The sequence below is a fragment of the Eulemur rufifrons genome, chromosome 27 (genome assembly GCF_041146395.1).
Source record: "Eulemur rufifrons isolate Redbay chromosome 27, OSU_ERuf_1, whole genome shotgun sequence".
NCBI lineage: Eukaryota > Metazoa > Chordata > Mammalia > Primates > Lemuridae > Eulemur > Eulemur rufifrons.
In genome coordinates, this window is record NC_091009.1 from 30,525,928 (window position 1) to 30,552,805 (window position 26,878).

The 26,878-nt window shown below is 39.8% G+C and overlaps 1 protein-coding gene and 1 pseudogene across 4 annotated transcripts in view; both read right to left on the reverse strand.

The window, feature by feature from the left end:
• Positions 1–26,878, reverse strand: part of PPP1R12B (protein phosphatase 1 regulatory subunit 12B) — a 171,581-nt gene that overhangs the window by 87,343 nt on the left and 57,360 nt on the right. For 2 of the 4 annotated variants that reach the window (XM_069459707.1, XM_069459706.1), the window contains exons 10-13: positions 25,048–25,251; positions 23,905–23,987; positions 22,598–22,723; positions 15,119–15,301 (exon numbers count right to left, since the gene is read on the reverse strand). In XM_069459707.1, coding sequence (XP_069315808.1) covers positions 15,119–15,301; positions 22,598–22,723; positions 23,905–23,987; positions 25,048–25,251 — 596 coding nt within the window. Of the gene's footprint in view, positions 1–15,118; positions 15,302–19,926; positions 20,110–22,597; positions 22,724–23,904; positions 23,988–24,833; positions 25,252–26,878 lie in introns of those variants that run through there. The other 2 variants (XM_069459705.1, XM_069459708.1) reach the window with 2 other exon arrangements.
• Positions 4,952–6,088, reverse strand: LOC138375855 (transcriptional repressor protein YY1 pseudogene; annotated as a pseudogene).

Consider the following 26,878-nt stretch of genomic DNA (forward strand, 5'->3'; position numbering starts at 1 on the left):
AAAAATTTGGTCAATAGTGTGTTGGTTCATTCTTTCATTTCTTCTACTTCTATTCAACCATTTGCCTGTCTTACCCTTTTAGACCTATTCTAGATACTGCGTATAAAAATGAAGGCCTGTTGTCAAGCAGGGTCTTGTGGAGGAGTTGGGCATATTAAGTGGCGATAATTAAAATCTAAGAATTGGCTTTCCCAGATTCTAAAAAAATAAATATAAAAATAAAAAGAAATAAAATCTAAGGAAAAAAATTCTACAAAGAGAGTTCTGGAGAGGAAGCCTGAGGAGTGTCAGGAATAAAACGTCACGGGGTAGGGGTGATATGAGCAGAATCCAAAGAAGAGTATGGGAAGGGATTTCCTAGAAATCAAGGGGGGACAAAATTGCTTGGGGCACCATTTTTGGATTTTAAGCAGGAAAGAATGACCTGATCAAATTTCAAATCCGAGTATTAGAAAGATCACTAATGTGCACTGCAAAGGGTGGACTGTGGGGTAGGGGAGGAGAGAAGGTCCAAGCGCCAGTTAGGAGGGCCTGAGTTAATAGAAGGCAGTGAAGATGAAGAAGAGAGGATGGAAGTGAAAGATTTTTTTTTTTTTTTTGGAGACAGGATCTTGTTCTGTTGCCCAAGCTAGAGTGCAGTGGCGTCAGCCTAGCTCACAGCAACCTCAAACTCCTGGGCTCAAGCGACCCTCCTGCCTTAGCCTCCATGCACACGCCACTATGTGAAGAATTCTTAAGAATGACAGAGCTTGGTGATGGACTAACTATGAGAAGTAAAGAAGAAAAAGGCTTCTAGTTAGATTTCCAAGTTTCTCAATTGGGTGATACTTATGAAGGACCATTAACAAAGATTTTTTTTTAAACTACATGAGCACAGACGTTCTCTCTTACCTTTTTAACGTCAGCAGAAAGAGTGGTTTGGTTCGTTTATACCCTCTTTCTAAAGAGAACTTGAGAACCCTTACAGAAATATATACCTGTGGCAATACTTTAAATAGATGGAGAAACAAAGGAGAAAGGAAAATAATGGCCAGAAATGGCTATCATTATGGAGTGCCTACTGGAAGTCAGGCACCGTCCTAATTCCTTTACATGTCATGTTATGAAGCACAGCAAAGAAGTCTGAGCTGGAGATACAGATCTGAGTGATAAGTGAAGCAACTGGTGTACATAAGGTCAGCTAGACAGAGTCCTGAGAAGAGAAAAGAAAGCCTGAGGAACAATAATTAAGGTGTTTATCGAGGAAAAAGGTCTAAAAAGAACACAAAGAAGGAGCAATCAAAAGATAGAAGACAGCCAGGAAAGAATGGTATCAGAGAGGTCATGGTAGAATAAGAATTTAGGAAGGCAATAGTCACTATTATAAAGTGCTGCTGAGAGTTCAAGGTACACGATGAAGTGACTAAGAACTTTACATGGCCCTTTGCCAGAACAATTTCATTGGACTGGCAGGTGGGGCAGATTTTCTATTTTAACAGGTTGAAGAATGACTAAGAAGGCCAGGAAGTGGATGAAGTGAAATTAGAGGACTTTTCCAAGACTAACAGCAAAGGGAAGGGTGAGATACAGTAACCCTAGAAGGCAGCTCAGGACCAAAGGTGAATTCTATTATGACGGGAAAGATAAGCACCTGTCAAGGACAAAGAAACCTTTGTGAAGGTGTATTTTTGTCATAGATATAGCTAAGCTTGCAGTTTTGCTTCCCATTATTTATGAATTTTATATGCCAAGTGTTATTTCTTTAAAACATTGTCAGCTTCATTATAAAGGAATTTAGTTCTTAAGGATCTTTGAGCTATTCCTATATTTACATATCAATGATCAGTGAGCCATTTTCAGCACAAGTGCTCAGGGATTGTGAATCACATTCTAGTTCCCTTTTTCAGGTTAGAAGACTAGTTTATCTCAGAGGAAATCAATTAAAGAGGCAGGTCAGTATACTACCCAGGGTAAACTAAGAGACAAAAAGGAAGAAAAATCATTATTTAAAGAAGAATCAAAAACAATCATTCATGTAAGTGTGTCAGCCAATTCCATTTTTTAAGTACTTCTTAAAATAGAAATATGCTTGCCAAAGGCCCTGGAACTCTCCCAAAGATAAGTTTCTTATATGCTGCATCCTCTCCCAACACTGAACAAGCCAGGTGACCCATAAGACAACTTCTCGTTTGGTTTTCAAAAAAACCCCCTATTTTCCATTTAGATTACAGAGAGGGTAGAAAGTTTTCAATTTGCTTCATTTTCAGAAGTGATATCTCCCAATACAACTACTCATTTCCTAAAAGTCCTATCTTTCCTTCAAAGAAATATCAGGAGTTTCTAACCACTGTGCTCATATTGCCACCCTCACAGTATAGAATGGTCCTACTAAGATTGACTCATTGGATGTATGTGCTTGGTGGTGTGGAAGAGCAAGCATGGGCTTTCAAGCCCAGAAGACCTGGGTTTTGTTTTTTTTGTTTGTTTGTTGTTTTTTTTACTTATTTTTATTATAATATTCCTTAAACATAGGCACATATCAGATTAAATATTGCTTATAGCTTTTATATAATTTCAAAACTAAAATTTAAAAATAAAATGCAAACTCCATAAAACTCAAACTAACAATGTTAACGTGACAGGTGATGTTCTTTGGCTGATATGCAATCACTGGTGTAACACACATCTAGTCCTGACCTCGGTGGTGCAGGTACCTTTTTTTTTTTTTTGGAGACAGAGTCTCACTCTGTTGCCCAGGCTAGAGTGCCGTGGCATCAGCCTAGCTCACAGCAACCTCAAACTCCTGGGCTCAAGTGATCCTTCTGCCTCAGCCTCCCAAGTAGCTGGGGCTACGGTATGCACCACCATGCCCAGCTAATTTTTTCTGTATGTATTTTTAGCTGTCCATATTTCTTTCTATTTTTAGTAGAGATGACGGGGGTCTCGCTCTTGCTCAGGCTGGTCTTGAACTCAAACAATCCACCAGCTCAGAGTGCTAGGATTCCAGGTGTGAGCCACCATGCCCGGCCAGGTGTAGGTACTTTTGAGCTCTGCATGGCTAAACTGTGAAGGGCCTAGTGACATCTGTGCAGCTATCATTTCACAGAAAGACCTGGTTTTAAATCCTGGCTTTTCATTCTATAGTAATTCTATAACTGTGGGCAAGTTCCTTAATCTATCTGAGCCTTAATTCATTATCTTACTTACATGTATTAAAATAATATTACATATCCCACGAAGTTATGAAGCTTAAGTACATCTAGCAGGGTACTGGGCATATAACAAATTTTCAAAAACATTAATTCTTATTCCCATTTAAACCTTGAAAGCCAATTCAATTGTACCTCCACTGGCCCCATGAAACCCTTTCTAACCACTCCATCCTACACCATTCACCTTCTCCTCTGAACTCCTAAGGTACCACCCAAACATAATTTTGCACTCAAAGATGCAGTATTCCTTAATATACACTCATGCTTGTATCTGATGTGCTTGATCTTGAGGGCACAACTCTTTCTTATTATACCCACAGTTTTTAGCGTAATACTGAGCACATAACTAAGACAGTCATTGCTGACTTAGAATGCTGTTATTTTAGAATTCAATATTACCCACAAATCTCCTAACTCCACCAATTAGCCGATTAAGAAACTGAGACTAGAGAAGTTAAATGGCTTGCCTGAGAAGGCATAAACTATGTGCTTAGCTGAAGAGTAAACTAGGTATCCTCCCTTGTAACCCAGGGAGCTTTTTCACCTTCTGCCTGCTGCTCTCGAGTGAAGCCCCAGAGGGGAAGTCCACCAAGGGCCTCCATATGCCAGAAAATATCTGCGTTCCCTGTATTGAAACACTTCAAATGGAATGGGATAGATATGTTCATCTGCAAGCTGTCCCAAAACAAAATAGGGGTTTGGGGAGCATCACGCCCGAGTAGATTAACTGACATTCCTCTGCTGCCATCTTATGGGCATAGATGATTAGGACACAGGGGCTCATTTTCATTTGAGAAATAATTTTATTCAATAAACATTTACCCAACATCTACTGTGTATTAGGCTCTGTGTGACGAAAACTCAATTAAAAAAAAAAAAAAGCAGCATCAAGAAGCTCATAATGTAGTAATGAAGAGAGACCACATACCATTTAATTAATTAGTAAACCAGTCCTGAGAACAGGGCTACAAAAGAACACTAACGAGAGAATAATAGTTTCAGCCTCGGGCTTGGGGAGCAGGGTAATCAGTAGCGGGGTTTCACGTGGGTGAGTTCTTACAGTAAAAAAAGATTTTGCTAAGCAGAGGTGAGAAAAAGCCATTCTAGAAAGGTTACATGTAGATAAAGGAAGAGGTGGTCATGAAAGTAAAACGTTCAGGAAAGGGTCTAAGTTTTCTACCTGGGTGAAGTGACACAATTACCAAAGATACAAAATACAGGAAGAAGAATAGAAAGGGATTTTTTTAAAAACGGGAGAATTGTACAGTTTTGAATAAATTGAATTCAAAGAGTCTGATGAGTAATCTCTACAAGACTAAAATGACTAACCATCAGTGGGATTTTCTATAGCTGTCTGACTCAACATGATTTAGAATTTTGTCCAGAAACTAGTCCTCTGAGCATACAAGATGAATTAGGAAACTTCTCATCTTATCTACGTAGAAAAACATTTACTTCCATTAAGATTCAATCTGACTATACAGTTTGTAGTAAGTCAACAGCTTCCCCCCCCCCAAGACCTTATCAAACCAGTCTCTTCATTTGATAATTTCAAGTTTCAATCTGCCCCTTCACCTACCTAAACCAGCTTCTCTCTGTAATTGCCCTAAATATCCGACAATTTGTCCTTGTTTTATTTAAAATATATCCTATTAACATTTAAAAACAAGACATAAAGAATACTACAACTACCAGCTCTGTATTACCATCCAACTTAATAACAGTACCAATATCAGTTTCTTCGTAAGAGAAGCATATTCCTACTTCTTCTTTTCCCTGGTTGTTTTGGCCTTACCATGTGTTAAGATGTGGTATTTCAGGTTAGGTGACTGGGCAAACTTCTTACTACAACCGTCGAAGGGGCACGCGTAGGGCCTGTCTCCAGTGTGGATTCGCACATGGGTGCGCAAATTGAAGTCCAGTGAAAAGCGTTTCCCGCAGCCTTGGACCGTGCACTGAAAGGGCTTCTCGCCAGTATGAACCAGGTGGTGTCGCTTTAGCTTCGAGCTCTCAACAAAAGCTTTGCCACACTCTGCGCAGACGTGGACTCTGGGCCCGTGGGTGTGCAGATGTTTTCTCATGGCACAGTTATCCCTGAGCACCTTTGTGCAGCCTTTATGAGGGCAAGCTATTGTTCCTGGAGCATCGTCTTCTTTAATTTTTCTTGGCTTCTTCCTAACAAATTCTGCCAGTTGTTTGGGATCTGAGAGATCAATGCCAGGTCTTTCTCCAGGAGGAAGTTTGCTTCTTGTCGTATCCTCTGAATATTCAGGAGGCGAGTTCTCTCCAATGATCTGTTCTTCGACCCCTGTCTGGTGGTCAGTATCTTGTTTTTCATCTGAGGACCACATGGTGACCGCGAACTCGTCCTGCAGGGTCTTGGTCGGCACCTGCTTCTGCTCCCCCTTCTTGTTGCCCAGGTAGGCGCCGCCGCCCGCCGTGCGGGCCCCGCAGCCCAGGTAACTCTTCCTGCCGCGGCCCTGGACGCGGCCGCCGCCGCTGCTCTTGCCGGCCGCTGCCTCGGCGACCAGGGTCTGCCCGACGGAGTCCTCGTCGCCGCCGGCCGGCGCGGGCAGCTGGATGAAGACTGGGTCCTCGGCGCGCAGCCAGTCCGAGTCGCCGCCGCCCACCACCTCCTCGCGACTCTGCACCAGGATCACCTCCCGGTGGTGGCGCACCTGGGTCGGGTCGTCGGTGACCAGCGGCTGCAGCGCGATCATGAGCGGGTGGTGGTGACCCCAGCCGCCCTGGTCGCCGCCACCGCTGTCCTCCTCCTCCACTTCCTCCTCGCCCACCACCACGGTCTCGATACTCTCCACCGGGATGGTCTCCACCACGATCTCGGCCAGCAGCTTCGAGCCGTCCGTGACTATGTAGAGGGTGTCGCCCGTGGCCATGGCTAAGGTCTCCGCCGCCACGGCGGCCGCGGCTCCTCGGCTGGGCTGGGCTGTGGGAGGGAGGGCGAGGAGCCTACTTCTTGAAATTCTTGATTGTTAAGTCAGTGCACGTGATTAAATTCATTAGGAATACAAAGGAACACCAGAGGAGTTTCAAACTGGTTATTCTGAACACTCCCTAGCTAACTCTTACACTGCCCTCTCCTCCTCCCGCAGCCGCCAGCCAAACAACGCATAGCAACCAAGCCAGCTTCCCCAAGACCCACGAGGAATGGAGAAGTCAGACAGTAGAAACATGCCTCTAGGATATCAAAGCTATCAAACAAAGAAATTTTACCTGCTGCTTCTGCCGTTCCATGTCCAGCACTTGCTGATGTCTCCACTCAGCACACCTCAGTCAGCCCCCAAACGCCGAGAGTGCAGTAAAACCATGGCAGACGTTTGTCTCAATTCCCCAGAATGCACAGATCAACTTCCAGGGCCTCTGATTCCCATCAAACTGGGAATAGCAAGGAACGCCACTGCCAGATACATATATCATTCCACGTGAGAGCAGGTCAAGGTACCTCAGACACGCCTTGCCACACACCTGTGCGGCAGCTTTCCCAGAAGCCCAATTTTCAGCAAACAGGTGCCACTCATCTGGCTGGCCTTCCCTAGTACACACCAGAGCCCATTTTATGAGATTGTTACAAGCAACAGTCTTTTCTAATATGGGAAAATCAACTGGCAGAAGTGAAGGAGGGGGTTGAGTGAGGGCACAAAATTTTGGTCCCTCCTACATGTCACCAATACAGCTCTGAAAAAAGAACCACTTTATCAGAAGGAGATTAACTGCAAAAACATGGCTGATAAGGGCTTTGACTAGCAGGTGTTAGGTGACTGCTTCTTCACTCTGAAGTGGCTGGGGAATTGGGATTGAACCACCAGAGGTTCTGCTACATGCTCGAATTCTTATCCTTTCTTCTCAACACATGGACTGAGGAAGAGGGGGAAACTTTTTAAGCCTCCACTCCTGAACAGTTAAGTGGTGCGCTAAGGAAATGCATGAGAAATGCCCTTATCTCTGGAAAATGAAGTGAGATGGTATTGCGATAGCCGTGTTTAGCAACAGAAACATGAGAAAAAGAAAATAGACTTTTCATTCAAGGCTTTAAATCTTATTGTGTTAATTCTTAGTAGACAACATCCAGGTCTTCCTTCCCAGAAGTGTTTAATGGGGCTAAACAGTACTAGTGTTATTTTCAAACAGCTTTATTGAGATATAATTCATATACTCATTAAGTGTACCCGTCAATAGTTTTTTGTATATTCACGGGGTTATATAATCATCACAATAACCAATATAAAAACATGTTTACCCTAGTATCAAAAATATCCAATATTGCATAGTATGGAATATATTTGTTTGCAAAACAACAGAAACTTAGGCAGGAAAGGAATCTTTGGAAGGGAATTACTAGCGTTTTTAACACAAAGAATATCACTAGGATAGGAGACCCAGGCTCAAACTTTCCTGCAAAGGTCAACGGCTAGCATTATTATCACACTTATTTCACTAGTTGTCACTTCAAATAAATGTGCAAGTGCTTAGATTCCTGAACACCTCTTAGCGAGGGGAGAAAAGGCATCAAAAAGTACCTGCATATGGCTGTCACTTACTGTGTTACCACTATGGAGATTTTCCCTTAGGGCTCCAGGAAGTACATCACAGCAATGCATGACATTATAAATAATAGGTAAAGAGATCAAAGACAGGACAAATGGGCTTAAATTAAGAAATTAAGTCTTATAACCCTGAGATATAGAATCCCTATAGCATGTAGGGTTTAAACATTAAATAAACAAAACAATCTGAAATCTAAAATGGAACCAATATTTAGCATTTTGGGGTAGATCTTATTTCCAAATATATTGGCTTTCAAGAAACTAGGCACAGATCTTAATTGTCACATACATAAACGACATAAATAATTGTCATATATATCTCCAAATTGGTTTGTAGTTTGCAAAGTACTTTCACATAGTCTGTTTCATTTGATCCTCACAATAGCCCCACGAGATAGCCTTAGGAACATCCAGGTTATCCGTGAATTATTTCTAATCCCCACAACCAGCATACATGGTAGTATTATCCCTTTTTTTACATATAAGGAATGGGTCAGAAAGGGAACCTGATTTATTTAACCAAAATCACACAGCAAATAAGAGGCTGAACTAGAATTTAAATCAATCCTGTGCTTTTCCCACTAAGTCCGGCCTTTCACAGTTACATAGGAGTGTACAGTTATCTAGGGTCAAGGTACCTCAGACACGCCTTGCCACACACCTGTGCGGCAGCTTTCCCAGAAGCCCAATTTTCAGCAAACAGGTGCCACTCATCTGGCTGGCCTTCCCTAGTACACACCAGAGCCCCATTTTATGAGATTGTTACAAGCAACAGTCTTTGCTAATATGGGAAAATCAACTGGCAGAAGTGAAGGAGGGGGTTGAGTTATCTAGGGGTAGCCTAATTTCACATATCATCATTACCATTTCAAAGTGACATATTCTGAAAAAAATTGCAAAGATGTGCCTGCCATATAACACTGAAAGCAGTTTTGTTTGTTAAGTGTTTTCAGCCTGGTGAAGCCTCTTATTATTCTGTTACCTAAGGATTAGGGCCCAACCACTGTTTTCTTTCTTTCTATTCCAGAATTGTTTGGCGTCCCATAGCATAATCCTCATTGTATAAGCAACCCAGAGACATCCAGAACGGCAATATAATAGAAAATGTACCTTTTGCTACACACATTTCAGTCTCTTCCTGTTCAATATTTATACTTAGGAAGAGAGATTATATCAGTAGAGAAAAAACTTGGTAAATTCAGCATTGCTGCAGACTTTTAGATTATTAATACTCATTTTAGAACAAAAATGGAGAGAGACTGGAGGAGTTTGTAAAATCTCTTTTCTAGAGTACTTTTTTGAATTGACAGCTGCCAGTCTTTAGCTCTGAGACAGAGGGATGAATGCAATGACTTTTAAAAACCATGACTCAGAGTTTAATTACTTGGTTTAAAATTCCAACATTCCAAAGATGATGCCAAATTAATCTGCTGACAGCTTCACATTAGCAGGAATGACTACCTAAAATTCCCAAGGGATTCAAGAAGGTTGATATGCATGGTATATATAACTCAGCCAGTACTGACCGTATCTTGACCAAGCAAAACAGAATCGCATGTAATGTGGCTATTTGGGAGACAGAAACAATTTTAGCGACTTGTGGAGGAAAACTATGTTTAGCCATTTCTATAAAAAAAGAAAAGCCACCCACAAAAAAGATGTAAAATTCAGTGTTGGTGTGGGGGGAGAGGGAAAAGGCTAGAGGAGAAATAGAACAAGAGAATCAAAGGCAGACACTATCAGACTCTAATATTAGCCAAAGGAATTGTTTACATTTTGTTGCTAAGGAAAACTTGGAGCTTTGGAAAGTGAACCCAGCCACTACACTATTGTGACAGCTGCTGCTTGGCTCTGGTATCCCTGCAGAGTTATCTGCCAACTGCTTGCCACTTGCCATTTCTGTCCTGCTATCTGCCAGGCAAAGCAGCCCCTTCATGATCACATGAAGATGTTGGTTTCTGCAGTCCCCACAGCAATCCAAAGCCTGGACGGTGGTTATCAGAATGCCATGAAGATAGAGACTGCTGTATTCTGAGCTGTGGATGAAGAGGACTGGCCCCTTAATCAAAACCTTTATTCTCAATGGATAATACTTAAATTCAAAAGAAGAAATACTGAGTTCCAGAGGAGAAAGAACAGGCCTAAGTAATGGTCTCCACTGTGCCTCTGACTCAAAGTGTGAAATTAAGCAAACTATTCTTTTGGGACCTCAGCATTCCTATTTGCAAAATAGGGAGCATATCTGCTATTCCTTTCCGTCATGTGAAGAGAATACATTTGAGTGCACTTGAGCTTTTTAGGAAAGAAAACTCCCAAATCCAAGATAATACCCTTCTCAAAAGTGATAAACTCTTTCAGAAGTTCTGCCCTGAGCTATGTATGCAAAATCATAAATTATCTAGAATCCCATAAACCTTGAATCTTTCTTTGACTATTATATTTGCTCTTCAATGACCACAGCCATCTTCACAGATTTACATGTTCAGAGATTGTTATCCCTATTGTTATTTTTTTTTTCAAGCCTCCCTGCTCCCTCCATCCCATTATAACAATAATACTTTATCACTCTGGAACTTGGGAAAATACAGAAAAAAAATAAAATAAAAATTAATCCATAATCTCCCAGAAAAATCCAGTGTCAACATTTCCATGTTTATTACTATTTTGGTATCATAACGTATCCTTTTGTATCTAGCTTTCACAATGTATCAGTAGTGAAAGTGAGTAAAGAACTGTTACCACTAGGGTGTAAAGCTGAGAATGATCACTGGCCAATTGGTACACATGCACCCACTTATCCTCTCTTAGAATAAAACATTCTCAGAAAAGCAGAGCCAGCTGTGCAATTTAAGGCTAAGACCCACTCCCCAATCCAAGTGCTCTAATTATACTGCAAATGGAGATTATTTCTGAGAGATGACTTTCCACTGCTTAGATCTTGCTGTGGCCAGTTTTGAAGCCCCATTTATCCCAATGCTCATTAACTGTTTCAAACTGAACCTGTGAACACAGGCTTCAGGCCTCCATCAAGGTTTCCCAGCAGGAGTCAAAACGCTTCCACAATGAGCTGATTACAGAGAAAGCTGCAGCTTCTAAGGGAAGAATTAGTACCCAGCACGCTCTTTCAGAAGGAAAATTTGGCTGTTTTCAAAACATCTGATTTTTTATGTTTGTTTAGAGGGAGAAACTAAATGGCTTTAATTCTGTAAAAGCTTAAATGATATGTTTTATTTGATCAAGTCATTCCCCTGCTGAAAATCCTTCAGTTGTATTCCACAGCTTTGAGAATATAAATTCAAGTTTCTTAGCACAGCATAGACAAAAATCTACATGATTTGGTTCCTGCCTACCTCTCTAGCTCCACAATTTCCAAAGTTTATGCAGTGGAATACCAGTCTTGGTTTTCTGTAGGAAGAAAAAAACTATTCGATGGACACAGAAATTTGGAAAATGTTGCAAATTCTAATCACTCCCATGTCCACTCTTCGCCCCCAGCCCTCTGAGAGGAATGACCCTGAGAAGGCTTTTGAGTGATCTGTTTAACTTTGTTTAACCCACTGTTCACAAATTTTTTTGGCCACAGAATGCTTCTTTTTCCTTCATCTAAATCTATGTCACAAAAGACACTTTCAGAAATGCTACTCTGGCCTCACTTTCTCCTAGCCTCAGGTGTACTGAACTTGTTTGTGTCTTGAATTTCTTGTGTTTCCTCTAAAATACCATCCTCCTGTTACTACCTACAGGTGCCTTCCAGTTGCCTTTCAACATTCACCTCCAGCCACCTTCTCCTTTTCTTGTCCCCCACTCAATCTAAGTTAGATTCCCCTCCTCTGTGCTTCCAGAGCAACCTACCTATACATATCTTTATAATAGCACTTAACAACCGTGCCATAGTATTTGATTCGTTTGTTTGCCCTTCCTCAATAGAGATTTAAGATCTTCAAGAACAGAAAAGATGTTTTCTTTGACCTTATATCCTTCATAACTCTGTGCCTGGTACATGGCAGTCTCTCAATAAATGGTTGTTAGATGCTTTATTTATGTGGGTTCCCATTTAAACAGGACTCTACACAGATATAATTCTGCAGAATCTTATATTTTAAAAACCACACCTGATTCATTTACCTAACTGTTCCTATAGGAGTGTCTATTTTCAATATAGCCAGTCACCTCTAATATTGTTACGTATTCCAGTATAGTTTGAAGTTTCTGTTCCACATTTAAAACTTCTATTACATATTAGTCTGCATCTATGAGTTTATCTCACAACCTGCATCTGTTGACTCTCCCTCATGGTGATTCGTTTCCTTCAGTGTTTATGTTTCATGTGAATTCATCTTTGGTCAGAATTGTTTTATAGAAATCCTGTGTACGCTGGGTCGTAGATGTGTTCCTTCAAGGTGGTTTTGAATTTGCTTGTGCCAGCGCCACAAGGTTTCACGAATACAGACCCAGTTTCTATGTTAAATTCTTAGCTTGGGAGTTCCAAACTACATGGATAGTGAAAATTTCTCACAAATGACTTTTCTGTCCCTGTCTAGACTCTTGTTTAGACCTCCTTCCTTGCCACTTCTTTGAGCTATGGGCAAAGTACCCTTTTCATGAACTGGGCAGCCCTTTGAGATTTCTAGCTTGATATAGGTTCTTCATTACAGATCCCAGCCTAGTAGGTCCAGAGCCATCTTTCCTACACACTCACAGCATTAAAATATGAGCGTCCAAACTCTAAGGTCTACATAGAGGTTTGATACCAACCCTATATATGTGAGTTCCCGTTTAAACAGGACTCTACATAGATACTGGGCCACTCAAACCACTCTGGCTTTTGAGTTCTCTTCACTTTTGTCATTTGGGAGTTCCCTTCTACTGTTCTGAATTCAACTATATGTATATTTTTTTACTTTTTTTTCTTTTTTAATATATTCTCCAGGAAAGTATCAACTATATTTTTCTATATTTATCATGGGAAAGGGGGCCTTGTAAGTTCCATCTACCATGTTTCTGGAACAATTTCCTAAATATATTTTGAGACCATTCACTTTTTTCCACCTCTTCCACCATTATCTCAGTGCAATCCACGGTTCTCACTCATGTGCCTTTCTTCTGCAATGATCTCCTTACTGGTAAACTCATGTCCATTCTTGTCCATTTTCCCTTGTCCAATTCATATGTAATTCTGTAGCCAGAGTTTAAAAGCCAGGACTTCTAAAAATGTAAGTTAGACTATGTTACTTTTTACTTAAAATATTCTAGTAACATATGACCCAGAAATTCTACTCCTAGATATATACCCAAGAGAAATGAAATCATATGTCCATGCAAAAACTGGTACAAAAATGTTTATAGTAACATTATTCATAATACTCAAAAGGTGGAACTAACCTAAATGTCCACGAACTTATGAAAGGACAAACGAAATGTAATATATCCATACACTAGAATATTATTCAGCCATAAAAAGGAACAAAGTACTGATTATGGAGACAGAAAATAGATCAGTGGTTGCTTAGGTTGGGGGGAAATGGGGATATGGGGTGGGGCCAAAAGCAAAAGGGAACCAGACTTCTCTTTCGAGGTGATGAAAGTGTTCTAAAATTGACTGTAATGATGGTTACACATACCTGTAATATACTAAAAACCACAGAATTGTACAATATAAATGGGTGAATTGTATGGTACTCAATAGATATTTGTGGACTGACTAAAACTTCTAAAACAAAATCAAGACCCAGTGTGGTGGCTCATGCCTGTAATCGCAACACTTTCAGAGGCCATGGCAGGAGGATTGCTTAAATCCAGGAGTTCAAGACCAGCCTGGGCAACATAGTAAGACCCTGTTCCTACAAAAAATAAAAATAAAAATAACACCAAAATCTATAGCAGGCATTAGGTAATTGATCGAAGGTCATGAAATTCCCAGAAGGCAGTAACTATCTAAGTTTGTCTAAATAATAGTTCATAAAACTAGATATTTAATAATGCAGTTTGATAAAAAACCTAATTTCTCCTTCTTTTCTGGGATCATGATCTTAATGATCAATTTAACTCATTTTACTTCTCTCAGCATCGAAAGATAGTTTAAAGAGAAATTTTTTAATCTAATGAAAAGATTACTTTTGAATTTAGTTTCTAGATGAAACTAATAGTACCCAAATTATATCTGACCTATTAAATGCATAAGCATTAACTATTCAATATTGATTTATTAATATTTCCTTGGCTGGAGGCAAATTAAAACAGGAATATTATTAGCTCTGAAACCTATTAGCTCAGATAATTGGTTTCCTTCAGTTTTTTATGTAAAGAAATAAAAAAAAAAAGAAAGGAAAGAAAAGAAGAAAAGCACTATTTTCCAACTAACTTAACATCTCCTTTCCCTTCCTTCTCAAACTGTGTCTTTATAATGGACACATCAGATAGATTAGAGCTGTCCTTATAATATACAAACAAAAAGTTTAACTTGTATCTTATAGGTAAGATTTTTTCACTTACTACACACACATACACATAAATAAAAAATCTCCTTCCCTTGGATATTCAAAATAACATAAAGTCAAACTGATATCTAAATTTTGATAAGATTTCACCTGTTTTTTTGTTTTAAGAAGGGAAAATTGTAGTCTTAGTCTTTAGATCTGAAACTCCCAAATGGAGTGCATTCTGTTTTTTGTACTTCTTCAAGTGGGAGAAAATGGCCCATTCTCCCTTGGTCACATCTTCCATAGCTTCTCTTAATCCTGACTATCAAAAAGTTCTTCTTAGCGTCTACCTTAAGTCCCTCCTATGTCAATTCACAACTGTTCTCTCATAACTTCTCTCTAAAGATTTACAGAATAGCCAGTCTCTATCCTTCTACCACATCATCCCATCCTACTCGTTTCCTTTTCTGGTATTCTTCTCAAATTAATTAAAACTTGATATCCCTGTGGTGGGGGGGGTGCTAAAAAAAGAAAAAAGAAAACATGATATCTGAGCTTTATTTCTTTGAGCCTTTTATCATACTGTTCCTTTTCTTTGCTGCCACAGAAGTCATCGTAAACTACTCAGAACAAAAGATTCTTCTCTGTGCTTCAGGTTCTCATCACAAAAATGCAGAAATAATGCCTAACAACTGGCTGTATCACAAGACAAATAGAAAAAGATATGCCCTATAACCATAACAGAATAAGTGTCTATGTTAGATAATCAGAAATAACTGAGATCTCTATCCAAAATCGCCCAGAAGCAAAAGACAGAACCCAAACAGTAATATGAAGATCTATTTTCATAAATTTATTCGAGATCGGGGAAAAGACTACGCCTACTCCTGTATCTCCTACCTCAAAGCAGAGTCCTACAAGTAAAATCAGTGACCTGGCATACCTCCTCTTCTCCCTGGCTTCCACAGAGGAGTCTGTTCCAGCAGTGGAGAGCACAGTGGCAGTTGTGACCCCATTGGCAGTGCTAGGTGGCGGGCGATTGGTGATCACACAGAGCGGAGTGCTAGAAGAGACATTGTCTGCTGTTTTCTCTGCTATCGAGTCAGCCTGGGATTTGGGAGGAATCCTGAAATCAAAAAGAGACAGGCAGAAAGAGAACGGTTAGGCATGCTGCACAACAAAGCACTGGTATGGAGACAGAAGGGTTAGAGAGAGGTTTAACTAGAGAATCTTCTTGCTCGGATTTTATTTGTTTCTTATTTTGAGCTCTTAAATCTTGAAACAGTATGATTACACATTTAGTCTGACATCTTTTGCCTGAGGACATCACATTTTATGAGATTTTTTTTTTTTTTGCCCAAGATTAAAAAACAAACAGAAATCATTAGCTATGGCAGAAGGCAAGATAGTGACATATGCAAGAGTGCTTTACATGACACCCCAGTAGCATCTGGTTTTCACACACATGCACACAGAGACAGGGAGTCACTTACGATATCAGTCTCCACCTGTCCCTTAATTCTTGGCAGTGGGAGCCTTTGTGGTGGTCCTCAGCCTAGATTTGACGACCATCTTCTTGGATTATCCAGAGACAATTGATAAATACTCTATAATCTCAGTATGTTTAGTTCTCCCTCACATAGTTGAGCAACTGCTCTCTCTTTCCATTTAACCAAATGCCTAATTGTCTATATTTATAACTGCCTAAGTGACAAATTGAAACAAAAACCGAACAGGATTCTATATGTAACCTTAACTACACACTTTTCAACAACAAGCTGTATAATTAAAGTCATTTACATGAAAATAAGATCTTTGTTTCTTAACAAAGAGTTGGGAGCAACCATTGGCTCTCTACCCAAAAAGCTATCATTTGTGATGTCACGGCTTGTTGCTGGGGTAACAGAGATCCAAAATTGATACTCACAGAGATGCAGAAAGCAATGAAAAGCGTGAATGCTAAAAATCTGTTTTTTCCACCTACTCCCAATTATTATCAGAAATGTTCACAAGTAGCTATAAGCTTACTTCCAAATAATCACATTATTAGAATAAGCTTGAAAGAAATAATCAGAATACAAAAATATCAATAAGGTACCTAGATACAAATATAAAAATAGAATATTTTTAAAGATGGAAGTAGTATCTAAAAAATACAAGCTACCTCTCCAGATCAAGTAATGACTCAGAAAAAAGGTGAATTTATTTATTAGTGAATGAATGAATGGGACAGGGTCTTAATCCATCACCCAGGCTGCAGTACAGTGGTGTCATCATAGCTCACAGCAACCTCAAGCTCCTGGGCTCAAAAGAGCCTCCTGCTTCAGCCTCCCAAGTAGCTGAGAATACAGGCACAGGCCACCACACACGGCTAATTTTTTTTTAATTTTTTTGTAGAGATGGGGTCTCACTATGTTGCTCAGGCTAGTCTCAAACTCCTGGCCTCAAGTGATCCTCCCACCTCAGCCTACCAAAGTGCTAGTATTATAGGCATGTGAGCCACCACACCTGGCCTATGTTTATGTTCTAATAAAAAAAATTGAAGGAAAACAATTTCTTAGACTTACAAGATATGAGCCTATATGAAGTACTAATAAAATTGCCAGAAACACAGCTATAAAAAGTTATACTTATCAAAACCGTACCTGAAGTTCTTTTTTAGGTTAATAACATGTTTTGGTCTTTCTATAATTTCGTACGCTGTAGAAAGGCCAAGGATTTATTTTACTAAATTATATAACATGACTTTTACTATTATTTTGAAATGTGGCATAATTTTACAAGTAGAGTGTTAGGAGCAGAATAGGAAAAACTCTACAGCAGGAATCAGAGGCTACATAATGAAGTAGAATAAATATGGGCTTTGGAACCACTAAGGACTAAGCTTAAGACAAATTTAGCCTCTCTGATCTCTTCTTCATCTAAAATGGGGATATGATACAGGGCTCTTGTAATAATTAATTAAAATAATGTATGTAGAACACCTAAACTAGTAACCAGAATAAAATATAAACTCAGTGGAAATAAAATAGTGACAACATAGACAAGCGCTTTGAAATAGACAAATCTGAGTTCAAATCCTACCTTAGTTCCTCGCTAGTTGTGTGACCTTGGGCAGATGATTAAGCTTTTGGTCTCTGGTTCCTCATCTATAAAATAATACTTCATATACTGGGGAGCTCATTATGAGACTATAAATAATATGTGCGTGCTTGAGACAGCTTGTTTCCTAGCCCATATCCATTGTCCCTTTCTTCCTTCCTAACAGAAGTCCTATGTTAGTGAGGGCAGCAGTGACCCTAGTTAAAATCCACATTTCTCAAAGTCTCCCTGGCTGCTAGATGTACTCAATGAGATATAATATAAGCAGAAAACAAGTACTTCTGGGAAAATTCTCACTTCAGAGGTTTTCCCTCTTTGTCTGCTTCCACCTTTCCTCCTTCTTCCTGCCTACAATGCAGCCAGGATGGCTGGAGCTCCAGCAGTTATTTTGGACTGTGAGGCAAACCATGGAAACAGAAGCCATGATGTAAGGATTGTGGAGCAGAAAGACAGAAAAAACCTGGATCCTTTAATGACTTTGGAGCTACTGTGCCAGCCCTGCCTATTTCTGGAATTCCTAAAGTGTAAGAAAAAAATAAACCTTTATCTTACTTAAGCCACTATTATTTGGATTTACTGTTATGTATGAGTAAACCAAATCCCAATATAATTTTTGTACAGTACCTAACACAATGCCTGTCACATAATGAGGTTCAACAAATGGCAGCTGTAATTATTTTCCCCCAGTTCCAGCCCTTAATAGTTACTCAAGTAACCTCTGTGTTTCAATTTCTTCATCTATGGTGATAATATTTACTATGTCTTTACAACTGGATTATTTGGGGACCTAATAAATGTCTACATAATTATACAGCATTATTATTAACAACCCATCATAAACCTGTCCCTCCTAGGCGAATTAATGATCACCACTTATTTTAGGGAAAGAAGTCTAGTAAACTGACAAATATCAATCAAGCACCATCATCATCAGTGTTCTCATAGCAACATTATCATTATGAACATGTTTTTATTTTCTTTGTGTCAGTTGTAGAAACAAGACTCACAATAAGGGACCCTTTGCCATACCCAAAAGCAAAAAGGTCTCTGGCCACACATAGCGGATTAAAATCCACAGTTAAAATCACAGCCACAGTCCTGTTGTACTTTCACAATGACACTCTGCCATGCTACCCCTTAGATGAACTCTAAAACCAAGAAGATACAGCCCCCAGAACACATTTTAGACAAACATACATCTCTCCCTTCTCATGCTGCTTCCAGCAAAACACTCTCATTGGCTGGAAGTTTTTAGAAGGCTGTGGGGAGGCTTTTGGAACCTACGTTACTTTTCCTTTTGATATGTTTTTGTACGAAGGCTGTCCAGAAAGTATCCAGCAATGTAATATGAAAAATGGGTACATTGACTGAAGAAGATACAAATTACAAGAAACATTGTACACAGGACAATGACGCCTCATTCCCTTTCAAAGTAGGCACAGGGGGACTTTCACACAGTTCTCCCAGCATCTCTTAACCTAACTCGTACGCATTCAACATTCTCAGGTGTTCTGCTCATTGCAGGCCTTCCAGAAAGTGGATCACTTTCAACAGACTCTCAACCATCTTTGAAGCGTCTGTGCCACACTGCTATTTGTGCTGCACTTGTTGCATTGTCCCCGATTCCTTCTGTATCATCCAAATAGTTTCCGCAGAGGAATGTTCAAGCTTAATGCAAAATTTGATGCAGATTCGTTGCCCTACTCACTCAGTCATTTTGCACGCCACGTCCACACAGTACACATGCTCACTCAGTGGCGTCTAGCGCCCCACTGACTAGAACAGTGAAGAGCTCGTTGTTCACGCATGCGCATTCTAGTCCACTCGCCTTGGTTGTCAGATTACATCGATGTCGAGCAAACCATTCTCGTGATATTATAATAGCTAGATACCTTCCGGACAGCCCTCGTTTGCTATCTTCCAAAAAGACTAAATACAAGAGATTCCTACTCATAATTACTAGAAAATTAACTAAGTAAAATATGGCAATTTTTTTTTTTTTTTTTGAGACAGAGTCTCACTCTGTTGCCCAGGCTAGAGTGAGTGCTGTGGCGTCAGCCTAGCTCACAGCAACCTCAAACTCCTGAGCTCAAGGGATCCTCCTGTCTCAGCCTCCCGAGTAGCTGGGACTACAGGCATGTACCACCATGCCCGGCTAATTTTTTCTCTATATATTTTTAGCTGTCCATATAATTTCTTTCTATTTTTAGTAGAGATGGGGTCTCGCTCTTGCTCAGGCTGGTCTCGAACTCCTGAGCTCAAACGATCCGCCCACCTCGGCCTCCCAGAGTGCTAGGATTACAGGTGTGAGCCACCGCGCCCGGCCATATTTTTTATATTTAATTTACCACAATAGTATGGCCCTCAAATTGTAATCACAACTGGTAAGACTGTGCAGAGATGAAAGCAGTCATATTTAGTTGACACCTAAACACCAAGTACAATGACACATACTCTACAATTATTCAATAAATAACTGTTGACTGGCTAATAAAAATCAAAGCAAAAGCATCCTCATTAAATTACAGACATTTTTCACAGCAATTCAAACTTGTTTCTACAGCGATGAAGTCTGGTTCAAATCTCATATGTGTTTTCAGAGGCATTAACTTTGATGAGTGCAACTCAAATGGCTCCAAGAAGCCTTACCTGCCATGGTGTACAGATGCGGTAGTGTTTGCACTGATTGGTGCAGGGCAAGAAGAGGCAGGTTGCCACTGGCTGCCCTGAGAGGTAGATGAACCAATGGTAATGGGTGAGGTAGCAGGAGATGAATTGCGATTGGCTGAAATGTAGGGACTTGTGGGGTCACTACTTCTACCAAATGAAGCACTGCAAAATAGCACACAGTCACTTTCTTCAGGACATGCTGCTCACTCACCATTTCCCAGCACCACCTTCCCACCCAGATTGTGCACTTAAAAGAAAGAGAGGGTATGACAACTGAGAAGTGGAGTGATCAACTCCAGCTAGAGCTGGGTCACTGGCAGCAAGCAGGCAATCATCCAAAAGAGCGAAGGAATCATCACTCTTTGAAGGATGATCTTTTGGTCAGTCATCCAAAAGAATGAAGGAATGTGAAGGAATAGAGATGATACTTAACAAGAGAAAGCAGGAAAGTATAGTATATGACAAGAGTGGAGGCTAAGAAAGGGAAATAATAGGCAACAGAATAATTTCATTAGAAAAAATAATTCCCAACAAATCCAAGGCAAAAATCATGCAACCCCAAATGTCTATCTGATGCAGAAATAGCACTGCAAAAGCTAAAGTAAGACCAGAGAATTTGGAGAGGTTTTGGAGCAGAGATTTAAAATTTAAAAGTAGAGAACAGTAAAGAAGCTATGTTAAAAAATGATTTTGAGAACTGCATTTATTTAGCCCAAAGCAAAAATGCCTTTGGGAGGATTTAAAGTTTTAAGTCTAGAAAGTAATACTGTATGAGCAATGAAAGGCAACGTTTTCTTTGTTTTAATTGAAGACAGGTAAGAACCAACTCAACTGTAGCAAAAAATTATTTGGATTAAAATTTAAAAAATACTTCTTGACTGTAATAACAATGAGATACTTGAGGGGGGTGATCGAAACAAAAGCTATGAAGCCTTCTTTGGAAAACAAGTATTTTCCAAAGGCCATGCGATAGAAATTGCTGCCAAAAGACATGAGATGAACTAGAAAATGGAAAGTAAACCAAGGTTTGGCACAGCCAGGGAATGACAAATTTTTCCTCACACTTTCTCTTTTAAACGGCGATGGCATATGATTCTTTCCTCTTGAAAACATCAGAAGACAGAATTTTATAAAATCATAAAGTGTTTTAGGGTTATAGAAGAAGAGCTTTGGAAATCCAAGGTGTGAAGCAAGTGGTAGATCTTTTCTCAGAAAGTGCTCACATCACTGAGCATGCTTTCCACCCCAAATAGAGGCAGCACTTCCCTCCTCTGTTCACCAGAACTTTGCCAAACTACAGCTATTAAACCAAATGCTTCCCATCCCATTTGCTGAGGATTTGCATCATGAAAAGCAACAAATTCACCACACAATAACTCCCTGCCTGGAAATCAAATGTCAACTTTCTCTCTTTCCTAGATCTAGAACATTATTTTCTTAGAAAAGTTTTCTTGTTCTTGGATTCAACCATAAGGAATAATGTATCTGGGTAGACCAAGGCCTTAGTCATTAAGACAAATGGGTGATAGGCTCATAAAGCCAAAAACACCTGGCTTATATAGTAAAGAGTCAGTGAGATCACTGAACTCGACTTGCATACTTTCAAAGGTGAGACCTTTCTTGCAAGATGTATCTGCAGAACTAAAGAACAATAAAAGGCAACAGTGGCTGTTTGTTTTATAGCTTACTATTTCCCATGTTCCAACATTAGCTAGTTGACAAGTCCTCTTGTCAAGTGGAAATAAGTTTTGATCCCAAAGAGTTAATCTGCTCATATAGTCTACGGCCAAGGCCTGTTTCTAAGGCAGCCAACAAACAGTCTAAAAAAACCTAACGATGAAGGCTATGTTGTGAGGAAGCAGCTGGAGGGGTTAAATGGAAGTGAAGAAAGAATTCAAAGTAAGCAATGAAAAACAGATTCTTCCACATCAGCAGCAAAGTTCAAATTAAAATATTAATTAAGTATATTTCATAGCATAATGGCTCTGGCAAAGGTGCTTTGTTTGCTGGCTAGTACGTGGCAAAGAAAATAATTGCAGAAAAGGGAATATAGATGAGAAAAGAGGAAGGAAACCCATGTACCTTCTCTGCACCAAACTTGCGAGTTTCACATCTTGATGGATCTGAGGGCCATTAAAGTCATAAAAAAAAAAAACAACTCAAGTCCCTAAATTAACAAGCTTCAATATGAAACTTCTTTAATGCAATAGAAAACTCCCCATTTCCCTCCCTTCACCACCCTAAAATGTCCCCCGCCTTCCTCCCCCCAAAATATAACTTGAGATGAGAACTACTCTAGTTTTAGAAAAAGGAGAACCAGCTACTGGACAAGGATGATTTAAATTCAGTCTTGCCCAGAGATTACTAGACGTCATTTCTCATTGAAGATTTTAATAGGACTGAGAGAATGGAGTATAAAGCCAGATCTGTAGTGAGAATTTGGAATTAGCTTCTTTAATTCAGTTATTAAGAAAATTAATTAATTTTAATCTTAAATTAGTCAAGATGTTAGTTCCAAGAAATTTAAAAGTAATTTATCTTTTGATTCATTTTTGTGACGCTAATTGGATATTAAAAAGCATGCAATTATTACCCATATTCCCATGGCCAGAGTGAATGAAAATCATCCCCATCCCTTTGAGCCTGGTACCTTTTCAAGTAGGTTGATACATAGGTGGAAGGAGCAATGGTCTGTGGGGTTTCATTTCCCTTTGCTTCATCCCTCCATAGCTGCCGGGTGTAGGAGCCACTCCTCACTAGATTAACAGCTGATTCTCTGCAGAGGCATGAAAGGAAAACAAAACACTGATTCTTACCTCTAGTTTTTGTCCATGATACAATGCAAACAGGGAGAGACGAGCCAGATAGATATATTGTAACATGGTTAAAGAAACAGACACATTTTTGAGGTGATTCTGTTTTATATGCCTGTTTTCTGTACAGATGGTGAGTATCACTGTCTGCTTTCTTTTATCAGCTCCAAAGCCAACTAAACAGGTACCAAATTCTTCATGTCAAAGGTTTTTAACCTTTTTGTAATGAGAAATCACTCTGTTCCTCATTTAAAAAATGCTTTGCAATCAGTCTCCAGTAGCAGGTGGCTCATCAGTTAAGCAGAAAGGCGAGTGGTGAGGAAAACGGAAAAGTCTGTTACCCAGAGATTACCAGGGAAAGAGGTTACGACAGAAGGAGAAAGGGGAGAAAAACTTGCTAGAAGCCACTTTAGCATTATAAATGAAAACACATCCAGGAAGGGGCTGTAGTAGGATTTTTGATCCACAATTGATGACTCAAGGTCTTTGCTACAAAAGCTATGAGTCTCCATACTTCACAAGGTTCTCTAGAGCAGTCCTTCTCAATCTCTAACATGTATTTGAATAACCCAGGGAATTTTGGTACAATGCAGGTTCTACTTCAGCAGGTCTGGAGTGGGGCCTGGGATTCTGCAGCTCTAACACACGCCCAGGTGATGACACACTTTGAGAAGAAAGGTGCTAGATCAGATTCTTCCCTGAGATGCAGCAATACTTCAAAATCTCTATATTCATTAGGAAGACTTTAATTTTACCTACTTACAAATTAGGAGTTGCACAATTCAATTAAATAACATTATTTTCAGTTTACTATGTGGTAGGTACTATGCTAGGTACAAGGGGTCCAGACAGACATAGACACTACCTTTACAGAACCTGCTGGTGACCTAAACCAATCCACACTCAGAAGGGTCAGGGAAGACTTTCTAAAGACAGTAGGGTCTAAGCTGGAGTTGGAATTTGAAGGGTGAAGAACTGGCAAAAGCAAGAGTGTAAGGGCTGAGAGGTGTCCCAAGCAGAAGGAACTAACAATTCATAACGTGCAAAGGACATCTGTGAACAAAACGCAGAGAAGTAATGGCCAGGAGATGATTACACCCCACACAGCTACCAATGACCGTCTTTTGGCCCGTACTAAGATTACCTGTTCTCCTTTTCTTCAACGTCACTTGTGCTGCTCAGTCTCCGAGGTGCTAGTGAACTAAAATAGCTTCTGTTTTCTCTCTCCTGTAAAATAAAAACAAGCAAAGCACAGGAAAGGTATAATACTGACATAGTGTAAAACATTTTGGGTAAAAAAAAAAACCTTAATATAACCTATATAATCTTATTTCTGGATTCAACATCAATTTCATTTTGAGTGGTATTATAAAAGGTCAGCTTTCAAAAGCTTATTCCTAACTTTCCTCCATTAAAAAGGGAAATAATTCTCATGAGAAAAGTCAGGATGATCAAATAAAGAAAATAGGAGCACAAATCACATAGAGCAGCAGCTCTGCCAAGACAGAGGGGAAGCCTTTGAAAAGCCACAAACAGAAAGCTCCACTCTGATGTTCTTCATGAAATAAGCCTTGTATAGTCACCAGCATATCTTTTCCTTGAAACGCAGCTTTCTTAGGGACATGCACAATAAATATCCAGCCAATATCCTCAGCTCTCTGAGCAGTCTCCAGAAATGCAATAGAAAGCAAGAGGACTATGATTACAAGGAATACCTGACCCCAGAGAAAAGCACTAAGCGAACCCTATAAAATCTGGAACCCAAAGTGAATAAAAATTTATTCATCTCAGACGAATACATAGATGAACTGTTTGTAAAGTTAGCCTGACCCTACTTCCAAATTAGTTAAAAATGACAAGTTAAAACAATTTTTTTCTAAGTGCTAATTTGCCCGAGTTTCATCAGGATTCAAAGCCCAGCTAAGGAACTTTGCTTCTACACATCAAAAAAGAAGTTTCTGGTATTGGTTCAAAGAATCTTTTAGGCCACATCCAAATTTTCATGGTTCTGATCCATTTGATGCTGTAGGTAAATGGGTAAGGAAGAATGAATGTAAAGGTAAGTCAAAAGGAAAAGCTATTCTTAAAGCTTTTCTTTTATGGCCAAGTAAATAACAGCAAGCAAATAGCCACTTGATTAAACTATCAATGTGCTTGTTTCCCTTTGAAGGCTTTGTACTTGCAGAATCAACTTAGGAACTAGGAAATATTCGCATTTGTTCCCGAGGTTGAATTTTCATGGAAGAAAAACTGCCTTAGAATTCCTCCACACCTGCCCAGACTGCACCTTATCTTTGTTGTCCAGCAGAGCGGAAATCCGAGGGCTTGACGAGGAGCGGGAGATGGAAGAGCCTCGGTCCCTCAGAGCTTCCCTGGAATTGGCCACCTCACTCAGCATGTTGTGGCTGCCGGTTTTTCTGAGTCCCAACCTCCACGAAGAAGGAGATTCATCTTTGGGCTCTTCTGACTTGTTAAAAAGGCTGGAGGAGAACTATGAAGGATGCAAAGAAGAGGAAACGTCCTGATGATTCTTTCTCAGCTTATTTGCCTTTTCCACACTTCACTGAGTTCAGTGAGGCGACACAAGGCAGGCTTTCTGCCAGTGTTCCCTTCCTCACCTGGCAAAGGCTAACAACCTCTCAAGGCTCTCTTTCTCCCTAAGCCAGAAATAGCCTCAGATTCTTAACACAATGCTCCTACCTGACGGAGTTGCTCTGAGAAATTAAACACCATTTGCTCTCCCTGTGCAATTGGTACTGACCTAGAACATCAGCAGACTGCGTTCTAGTAATACATCTTCTCTTGACTCACTGGGTAACCGAAAATAAGATACTTCACTTCTTTAGGTTTCAACATGCTCATCTGTAAAATGCTGATAATGGGCTTAATTCCTCCTTGTAATATGTGGAAAGTGGAAAAAACAAGACGAGCTAATATATAAACACGCTTTAAGGTACTGTGACAAGCTGATTGAAGTTAATACCAATAAAAATAATAGATGATACTCCACTCAAATTCTAATTGCTACTTTCAAGAAAACTTATTTGATCAGGGCAGCAGTTCGAAGAGTTTTAGATTTCACTGACCAGGAAAATTAAAAAAAAAAAAAAAAAATTAGAGGTCAAAGGGTTGCCATCTTGTTTATTTTGCCAAAAGATGGTCTCTTTTTGAACAACCCATTATCACCATCATTTCGTTAAAAAAAGAAACTTTAGGGACCAGACACAGTGGCTTATGCCTATAATCCCAGCACTTTGGGAGGCAGAGGCAGGAGGATCACTTGAGGCCAGGAGTTCGAAACCAGCCTGGGCAATACAGCAAGATCCCCTCTCTACAAAAAATTTAAAAAATAGCCAGGTGTGATGGCACACACCTGTAGTCCTAGCTACTCAGGAGGCTGAGGTAGGAGGATTGCTGAGCCCAGGAGTTTGAGACTGCAGTGAGCTATGATCACACCACTGCACTCCAGCCTGGGCGACAGAGTGAGACCCTGTTTCTCAGGAAAGAAAGCTTTATGGAAAGCTTACATTGTCTTTAATTATCTCATTTGCCATAAACCACGAAAACATCACAGATTAGCATCAGCCCAAAGACTAGTTTGGGGTACAACTGGTCTTTGGAACACAAGCCAACAGCCCCTTTCTGAGGTCCGGGGATCTTTGCAAGAAGGCTTGGATCTTTTTCCCAATACCAGGCCACCTTTGTCACTGCCTGATATAGTGAAAATCAATAAAAACATTAAATCACTCATCTCCAACTCAAACTCAGATTTTCTCTTTTCATCAGTCATCTGAATATACACATTTATGTATTCCTTCTAGCTTTGGAGGCTCAATCATGTCTGCTTTTTATAAGCTACCATGATTCTAAGGAGATAAAATGCCTTTCCTAGCATTATTGTAGCAAAGTGGAATAAGTAAATATGTGTGCTTGTATTTTTTTTTAATTCAGTATTTTTTCTTTTAAAAAAGTAGGAAGTCTAGTCATCCCTAGCAGCAGTGGCAGTATATGAGGTACAAATCAATGCCTGGATAATGAGTGAGGACTGCATTCTACTTCAACTTCTTTAATGATTCACAATGATGCTTCTAGGAATAAATAAGTAGCGAGGCCTGTGT